The 9,731-nt window shown below is 46.6% G+C and overlaps 1 protein-coding gene and 1 long non-coding RNA gene across 2 annotated transcripts; both read right to left on the reverse strand.

Moving 5' to 3' along the window:
- Positions 1 to 5,285: 5,285 nt before the first annotated feature.
- On the reverse strand, positions 5,286 to 7,389 carry LOC148390180 (janus kinase and microtubule-interacting protein 3-like). Its single transcript, XM_088392648.1, has 7 exons — positions 7,190 to 7,389; positions 6,734 to 7,045; positions 6,452 to 6,514; positions 6,267 to 6,365; positions 5,948 to 6,181; positions 5,762 to 5,827; positions 5,286 to 5,703 (listed from the first exon to the last, which is right to left on the reverse strand). Exons 2-7 carry the CDS (start codon positions 6,800 to 6,802, stop codon positions 5,575 to 5,577), a joined length of 660 nt encoding a protein of 219 aa, XP_088248774.1. The 5' UTR covers positions 6,803 to 7,045; positions 7,190 to 7,389; the 3' UTR covers positions 5,286 to 5,574.
- A 940-nt stretch (positions 7,390 to 8,329) lies between these two features.
- Positions 8,330 to 9,350, reverse strand: LOC148390181 (uncharacterized). The gene is made up of 3 exons (XR_015861932.1): positions 9,172 to 9,350; positions 8,934 to 9,047; positions 8,330 to 8,702 (listed from the first exon to the last, which is right to left on the reverse strand). It is a non-coding gene; the product is annotated as an uncharacterized LOC148390181 (long non-coding RNA).
- Positions 9,351 to 9,731: the final 381 nt, after the last annotated feature.

A 9,731-nucleotide genomic window follows, 5' to 3' on the forward strand; every position in this document is an offset into this window, starting at 1 on the left:
TTGAACCGATGAATGAAGGTTGAAAGCAATTTAAATTATGACTTTGTATAAATACTAGATATTAACAGAACATCTACTGCGCAAAATGGGCAGAGTTTACTTGTTTGAGAAGGAGTGGCTTATTCAAAACTAAGATTTATGTAATCTGTTTGTTCCCAGGCAAAATTGGATGTGATGCAATTCCAAATTTCACCACATGATGGTGCCCAATTTTGACTTCATAGGACATATTAAACACTTAGCTTGTTATTATGTTCAAGGTAATCAGATTTGTTTATCATTCTAATGGCCTCTTCAAAACTATTCTGGATTACTACTTTGGATCTATTCTACATTACTTGGCAACAACATACTCTGTAACAGATTAGGCAGTATAATCACATATGTTAACTTGAGAGTGCCCACACTCAATCTACTTATCGTGATGTGTTAAATCAATTACTGTTAGACATTATTTGTCTGATAATCTACCAAATCTTTGAATTGAAGAATTTGTGATTTAATTAATAGCTTGTTCAGGGTAATCAGACTTGTATATAATTCTAATGGCCTTCTTTTGAAAACTATTCTGAATTACAACTTTGGATCTTATATTACTTTGCAACAATCTACTCCGTGACAGATTAGGCAGTATAATCACATATGTTAACTTCAGTGCCCACACTGTATTTATTTATGGTTATTTGTTAAATCAAGTACTGTTAGACATGAAATAGGAAGTGTTTAACATAAATGTTATGGCTACTCACCATTGTAGCTCGCTCCTGGTCAATGATACGAGCCTCTTCTTGCAGTGGAAAACTTGCAGCCAACAAACACCGTGGAACCTAAAGGAATGAAATTAAACATTAACATTTCGCCTCGACCAATTTTCACACGTACAACGCAACGCGGCTACACTTCTGCTATTACAAACGTAAATCTCCTTAAACACAATGAGTGTTACTTACCGTGTACGCTCTAGACGGTCCAGTTGCAAGCAGAAAATAAAGATATTTCTGTTGATAATCGTCGCTGCTCAGTGGCTCACGGCCATCGCGCCAACAGATTTGAATTTTGGCGGAGGTTCGGGCAATTACGTCATATCCGCGGCATTTGACTGCGACGTAATACCCGCTTATCTGAAACGGCAGTTAAAAGTAGAGTTACATCAAGTTTTCTTGGAACCTAAACGAATGAAAGAAAACTATCATTTGGCCACAACCAACATTCACAGATACAACACAACGTGCAGGGTTGAGGTTAAAGATTGAGTGAAGGGCCCTCGTTTTAAACTACTGTTTTGAAAAGGAGTGGGAACAAGTAAGACGTATTTAATTTATTTAATGGGAAGTAGTAAGACTTATTAAATTTATTTAATCTACTTTTCTTCCCAGGCAAAATTTGATGTGCTGCAATTCCAAATTTCCAAAGTGAATGAAGGAATGAAGTCCTTTAAATTATGATTTTGTATAAATACTAGGCATTAACACAAAATCGACGGCACAAAATGGGCAGACTTTACTTGTTTGAAAAGGACTGGTTACAAGACAGACTTTTTTAATTTATTTAATGGGAAGAAGACTTATTTAGTTTAATTGATCTATTTTTGTTCCCTGCCAAAATTCGATTTGCTGCAATTCCAAATTTCCAAAGTGAATGAAGGAAAGAAGTCGTTTAAATTATGATTTTGTTTAAATACTAGGCATAGACACAAAATCTACGGCACAAAATGGGCAGACTTTACTTGTTTGAAGAGGACTGGTTACAAGACAGACTTTTCTGATTTATTTAATGGGAAGAGGACTTATTTAGTTTATTTAATCTATTTTTGTTCCCTGGCAAAATTGGATTTGCTGAAATTGTATTTTGCCAAATCTCGATTTGAGACCTGATAGGAAGTATTAAACGCTTAGTTAAATCAATACAAGTTGGTAAGAAGAGCGAGTAATGTTGGTTGAACCGATGAATGAAGGTTGAAAGCAATTTAAATTATGACTTTGTATAAATACTAGATATTAACAGAACATCTACTGCGCAAAATGGGCAGAGTTTACTTGTTTGAGAAGGAGTGGCTTATTCAAAACTAAGATTTATGTAATCTGTTTGTTCCCAGGCAAAATTGGATGTGATGCAATTCCAAATTTCACCACATGATGGTGCCCAATTTTGACTTCATAGGACATATTAAACACTTAGCTTGTTATTATGTTCAAGGTAATCAGATTTGTTTATCATTCTAATGGCCTCTTCAAAACTATTCTGGATTACTACTTTGGATCTATTCTACATTACTTGGCAACAACATACTCTGTAACAGATTAGGCAGTATAATCACATAGGTTAACTTGAGAGTGCCCACACTCAATCTACTTATCGTGATGTGTTAAATCAATTACTGTTAGACATTATTTGTCTGATAATCTACCAAATCTTTGAATTGAAGAATTTGTGATTTAATTAATAGCTTGTTCGGGGTAATCAGACTTGTATATAATTCTAATGGCCTTCTTTTGAAAACTATTCTGAATTACAACTTTGGATCTTATATTACTTTGCAACAATCTACTCGGTGACAGATTAGGCAGTATAATCACATATGTTAACTTCAGTGCCCACACTGTATTTATTTATGGTTATTTGTTAAATCAAGTACTGTTAGACATGAAATAGGAAGTGTTTAACATAAATGTTATGGCTACTCACCATTGTAGCTCGCTCCTGGTCAATGATATGAGCCTCTTCTTGCAGTGGAAAACTTGCAGCCAACAAACACCGTGGAACCTAAAGGAATGAAATTAAACATTAACATTTCGCCCGGACCAACATTCACACGTACAACGCAACGCGGCTACACTTCTGCTATTACAAACGTAAATCTCCTTAAACACAACGAGTGTTACTTACCGTGTACGCTCTAGGCAAAATTGGATGTGATGCAATTCCAAATCTATCTGAAACGGCAGTTAAAAGTAGAGTTACATCAAGTTTTCTTTTTTAATCAACACAATCATTTACAACCGTTGACCAGAAAGAATCGTCGAAATTCGACGTCCCCCACAAACGCCACGCTCACTCGCTTTTCAGGGCAACAAAAGTACTTCTTTTTAAAAACGATGAGTTGTACTTACCGTGTACGCTCTGGACGGTCCAGTTGCAAGCAGAAAATAAAAATATTTCTCTTGTTAGTCGTATGTTACCATCCGCTGTGTCTTTGTCAACATCGCCGCCATTTTCCTACTTCCTGCTGCGAGCCACGCCCACGGATTTAAATTTGGGCGGAAGCTCTTTCCATTGGCGTCGTTTTCGCGTATAGCAAATCCGATTGGTTGGGAAGGGGGCACGGTTATGCAGCCGAGGAGTCCTGTGATCGGTGGGATGTAAAGTAGGCGTCGACGTCACGTCCGCGTCACGTGACCACGACGTGGCAGACGTCAAATAGCAACCGCTGTTTTGTTTAGTAGACTTACAGTTGTTATGCATTGACATAATGGCGCACACACCAAATAGATTTAAATAAATTAAATAATTCTTCTGCCCACTCTCTTTTAAACAAGTTAACTCTCCCCGCGGATTTGAATTCCGGCGAAAGTTACGCCCATCGACGTCACGTATGTCACGTGACCACGACGTGGCAGATGTCATATAGCAACCGCTGTTTTGTTTAGTAGATTTACAGTTGTTATGCATTGGCATAATGGTGTGCACTCAAAATAGATTTAAATAAATTAAATATTTCTTCTGCCTACTCCCTTTTAAACAAGTTAACTCTGCCCACGTCCATTGACGTCTTGTCTGCGTCACGTGACCACGACGTAGCGACGTCATATAGTAACCGCTGTTTTGACCAGTAGACTTAGTTATTATGCGTTGACATAATGGCGCACTGGTTAGCATGGCCACCTCTTAAGCATGATGATGCGGGTTCGACGCCTGATCAATGTTAGCATGGAGTGAGCTGAAGTGCATGGCGCTGAAGATTTGAATCTTTGAAATGCGCTGAGGTCTGACATATCAGGCAGAATGGTTTGCCATCACGTTCAACAAAAAATAGAAACTTTCCCACTCTGATTAAAACGTCCTGTGTTCATCTACGTATTTTCGTTTTGCTGTGCATCTTTTCCCTGCCATTTCGAGAGCCCAATTGACACTCATAGTTTAAAGAAATGTGTTTGCCCATCCTACTTTGTGGAATTTCACCACATGCGCTTTTGACCAAAATACCAAATTGAACTCAAGTGAAGCCAACACGCACAACCCCCCCCCCCCCCACACACACACACACACACACACACACACAAATGTTGATATGAACATAAAAGAGCCGCATGCGGTTCGGGAGTTGCGGCTTGGCCAAACCTGTACTATACAACTTTATTTGTATAAAATTTTCACAACAGCTGTCACACAAACAAAGCGGGAAAAACCGAAGACGTGCGTGTTCCGCCCACGCTGGATTTATTTGCACCTTTGAAAAGACACCGTATTGCCGCAGATGTGGCAAAGAGTACTTTTGGGCATCTGAGACGGAAGGATGTCCAAAGCATCACGTCACCTGCTCTGGTAGGCATGGTGGTGGGACGTTGAGGTCAACCGCTTTGGGGTTGGCTGACTCTTTGATCGCAGGATGCCACACACTTGAAGACAGAAGCAGAAAAGCAGAGCTAAATGCAAAATGTACTCACCGGTGACTCCAATTTTTTTCCCCCCTGAAGAAACAGCTGGACGGGTGGCCCCGGCTGGCCAGTGGGACTCTTGTTATTCTGACCCTTTTTAGTGCGCGTTTGGGGCAACAACCGTTTTTTGTGGCGCTCTCTTCTGGTTCAAAAGTGCCCTGCATGTGAATTTGCTTTTCCTGCCTTCTGATTGGATGAGCGCCGGTGTGACGCGGTGCCTCTGTCACCGTGGCGGGGGGTATACGTTGGCATCGGAGCGTCTGCCAACGTCTGAGACCGGCTGGCAGTGTATCGGAGGTGTCGAGTGCGGTGCCGCTGGAGCTCACTCACCAGCTGGTGTTAGGGCCACAGAATGAAGGCCAAGGAGAAGAATAGAAAGAGAAACAGAAACTTCTCCTCCAATTGTTTGATTTGTCTCTTCTGAGCTTCGATGAATTCTTTCAGCTCTTTGTTCCTCTAGGACGGACAAATGGAAAGTGGCATTCAAAAGCCAGTAAGCGTGCAAGTAAGTGCCGGGCTGGCTTTGGGCCCTTACCTGTTGCGCGCTGTGCAGCAGATCCATTCTCTCTTGGAGGATGCAAGCGTCGCGCTCCCTCAACTCGCACATCAGGGCTCGCTTCCATTGGTCCACGGCGCTCCTAAGCTCTTCTCTCTGATCCGCCGTCAGCACGTCATTCACGCCAGCGTGGCTGGCTTTTTCGCCGTCCGTGGCGGGGCAGTCCCGCTGCGGTAGCGCCTCGTACAACATGGCCTCCAGCTCCAGGATCCTCTGGGCCGCAATCCTCGTCCATCAGTGGTCCGGCGGGAGATTTGAGGGCGGCTTACCTTATGAGCCTGGTCCATGGAACACTTCCTGAAGTCCAACTCTTCATCCAGGTAGCCCTTCTGCTTGCAGAACATATCCTAGCACAGCTCAAGGTCAGAATTGTTGGGGCACATTGCCGGAGTTCCCCTTGGCTGATGTCGCGTGTCTGTCTACCTTCTCACTTTCAATGTCCAACATCTTCTGTTGAAGTGCTGACTTGGTCACTTTGATGTATTCTAACCACTGAGGAAAGGCTGCTGTCACATAAGCAGACGAGAGCGTGCGTGGACGTGCGCGTTACCTTCTCGGCTAGGGTGAGAAGGGTCCTGGCGTGAATCACGACCACCTGCTCCTCGTTGGTGAGATTCTGCAAGAGCCCAAAGGCACAGCGTCAACAAGCTTCTTTCAGCGCAAAGCCTTCCAAAAGTCACATTTGAGCCGCCGAGTCTCGTGGAGTGCGAACATAAGGAGTTCGACATACACTTACGGCGTTATAGCCCAGGATGTCCAGCTTCTTCATCAGATCACTGATGACGATGTCCGGGGGAAAGGCGCAAGGAGCAATGTAAGGTGTTCTGGGACCTCGGGTTAAGGTTAGGGTTGCGAGGGACGCCTTACGTACGCTCACGCCCTCGGCCTCGCAGTAGATCTGCAAAGGGCTGAGGCCGTCTGGGAAACGGACTTGCAGAAACTTCAAGACGGGGGAGCGCCACTCCCTCTCCTGAAAGGCAGAGGCATGCATCCGTCCGTCCGTCCGTCCGTCCGTCACATCTCTGGCCTCAACACGCTTGTGCGAGTCTTCCCACCTCCAGCTCCAGGATGCGGAACTCAAGCAGTTCGTTTTGGTCTCGGATATCCTGGATGTGCTCTTTCAGACGCGCTTCTTCCGCCTCCATCCGCCTGACCTGAAAAGACAGTCAGACCTCATCTGCGGGGCTTCCCGACAGGTGTGACGCCAAGCGACTCCGCCCAGCGCCTTTCTTTCCGTCACCTTTTCGGCCAACTGCTGATTGCTCTGACGCAGCAGCTGCTTCTCCTCCACCCACTTGACATTCTAGAAGAGACAAACGCGTGGACAGCTTTGGAATGTTGTGTCATTTTCATCCACAAATTCTTTGGTTGACTGGAAAATGACATTTGCTTTTCTCCGCATTTTCCCAGCCACGTTCGGGGGGGGGGGGGGGGGGGTTGGTCCAGTAATGCCAGACGGATGAGTGACTGAAGAATGTAGCTATTTTGTCTGAGAAAAAGGTGTGCTCATTGATGAGCTTACCTGTCCTTGTTGCTTCAGCGCTGACTCCAGATCTGCTACTCTGCTTTGATAGTGACCCATTTCTACCATCAGCTTTTCTCTGGTCTGAAAGGAGGAGGAGGGAGGCTCCTCCTCCTCCTTTCAGACCAGAGAACACCCGAGGCTGGGTGAGAACGGGGAGGCTGCGACCCGGCCGGGGGTTGCGGGAAGGGGCGCCACCTTGATCTCCTTCTCGGCGTCGTAGTCCCCTTTCGCTGGTCTGGGCTAGCAGAGCGTAGGCTCGTTGCAGCGCTTGATATTCTTGCGTCAGCTGGCGGTAGCGAAGCTCCGCCTCTTCATGCACACACCAATGCAACACAGCACTAGTACCAGAATCAGTCAGACCGGCGACAAAGCACCCGCGACGCAAAGACGAGTCCGATTCCAGGCTGAAGAGGAATGTTTGGTGTCAATACGCTGGCAGAAATGGCGGGCTACCTCTTCGGGTTCCGTGTCGGGGGTTCTGTCGGTGTGAAAAGACAAGGACGATCCGTCCGAGTCCACCAACACGTCTTCGTCGTAGCCGTAAAATGTTTCGATGACTTGCGGGCGCGGAAGCAAACATCTCTCTGAACAAACTGAAGCGACACCTCACGATGAATCGACGAGAGGAACGATAGCGAGAAAAAGGCCATTTCATCTTGCGCAACACCAAGCAGCCGCAAACAAACAGACTCACCTTGCAGGACCTCACGCTTTGTTCCTCCTCAGAGATTCTCGACGTCGGTATCGTAGCAGCAAATCTCTCTCCTGTCGACACAAATAATCCGCCTTTGAGATTCTTTGGATGCAAAGGGAACGAACGGCTCCGGCGCAGAAACAAACGCGACTCACAATGACATTTCTGACATGAGCTCCTGTCTCCAGAGCCTGAAAAACACGTCACCGGCGATGATTGGAGGGACGCTCGTCTTTTCCAAAAGTGACAACTACAGGGTGTGTCAGGGTTTTCCAGATTATCTTTATCGTATCATTGTGTTGCTTTGACTTTGACTGCGACCTGTAATAAATAATATTATTTATCCCTTATTTATCCCTATCGCTTATCCCTTCCTACACAAAGTCGTAAAACACCCCTTGCTATGTTTTGACTAGAGGTCAAGGGCTTCCTCTATTCAATCCACTCTTACACCCACCCTGTTTCTCTTAATTAAAATGCTCGTGCAGGAGCCGAGAGTCAGACTTCATTCGTACAACGGATGGACTCTCCACCTGCAGGTGTCCAAAAGAACTTACTTGTCTCCCGTGTGGTTCTTGCAAAATAAGTTGGAGCGAGCGCAACTCTAACAGGGTGCATTTTGCCACTAGCTGCCTACGGACAATGACGTCGCGCTCGCGGCTCATGGTTGACGGGCTGAGCAGCCGGGCAAGTCCGTCGTTTTCAGCGCACAGCGAGTGGCAAAGGCGCTGACAAAACGGGAGCTTTGAGCTGCTGAAAACGGCAAAACAAGTCTAAAGCGTGTTCAAACGCGTGCGCACAATGCTCCTGCTTGAAAGGTCGGAATTTAAGGGGCCAATTTTTTGGATGGCGGCCGCCGGCCAAGCTTTGGACGGAAAAGGTTTCCTGGCGACAGCGAGCGAGCGCGGCGCTGCCGTACGTGCACCGAGTCGCCTGCCTGAAGACCTTGGACAAGTCGTCGATGATGTGCCGCTGCTCCACAACTTGAAGGAACTCCATTTCACCGTCCTGCTGGCCGCAACCGCGGTCCAGGTCATTGAGCGAACTAGGCCTTCTCTGTGGAACACAAATGCAGTGGACTCTGTTGGCACGCCGCCGTTGTCCGCGTCGACTTACCAAGCTTGCCATCTCCTCGTTCTCCTGGGTGACAAAGCGCACTTTGTTTTCAAGGCGACACAGCACCAGCGAGAGTTCTTCATTCTTCCTGCTCAGGCGTTTGTTTTTGTACAGGAGTGGCAGAAACTGGCTTTCTGTTTCTCTCAGTCGCTTTAGCTGCAAGCATGAAGTGCGGGATGTGAAAGACGCACAACACGCGGGCCAGAACGTATCCATTCCTTTTGCATCGGTTTGAACGGAATCGTGGCTTTGGCTCCCAATAAAAGTCATCTACCAGGCAACCGACTCGCTGCGCCGCTCAACTAATAAGCAAGCGCAATGGGTGCCTCGCTGGATGGCGCGCATCAAACGTAGCGCAAACCTTCAAGCGTGCCGTCAATAAATTACCAGTTCATTGCGCTCTTCAGAAAGCAGGGCGTTTCGATCCTCCAGTTTCCTGATGACTGCGCTGAGCTCAGCGATTTTCAGATGAAACCGTCGCGTGTCCCGATCCTCCTGAGACTGAAAACGCCCCGCAACACACACACACAAGCACTCGTTCAAAGTTCAAAACTGTTTTTGTGCTACCTTCCTCCAGCAACGAACTAAGTCATGCGTACTGCAAGTGTGTGATGAGGTGGCTTACGCAATGAAGAGGATTGCTAGTAGCGGCGTTGACCCCACTTCCAGGGTAGTTTAGGCCCGCCCTTTGGGAATCCCTCAGGGCAGCGATCTGCTGCTCGGCAGCCTGAGTCTGCAGCTGAAGGCGGTGGACGTGGCCGGCCCCAGGGCTTCATCCAAAACACTAACCGCTCTGTCTTTCAGCTTGATCTCATCCGTCTGGATGTACAAACGGGGAGCGCTCAGGCAGGCGGGCAAACTCATTTGCCAGAATTGTGACAAAAACAAAGAGAGCAACCGGCCAATTTTTTTCTTGAATCGACTAGAACACCTTTGCTGTGACAAAAGCGAAGCGAGCAACCGGACATTTTCTTCTTGTGAAATAGAATAGAATAGAATGCCTTAGGTGTCATTGCACTGCAGGTATACAACGAAATTGGGAACATAGCCACGCACCGCGCATCTGATCAGTCCTACCAGTCGGCGGATCTCCCTCTCGCAGTCTCTCTTGGTTCGGCTCAGCTCCTCCCGATGCTGGTGATGAGCCGATCGGAGCTCGGCCGCTCGGGACTGCCAGGCCTGCTG

This window comes from Syngnathus floridae, chromosome 12, assembly GCF_059516105.1.
Source record: "Syngnathus floridae isolate MCC-2025c chromosome 12, RoL_Sflo_1.0, whole genome shotgun sequence".
NCBI lineage: Eukaryota > Metazoa > Chordata > Actinopteri > Syngnathiformes > Syngnathidae > Syngnathus > Syngnathus floridae.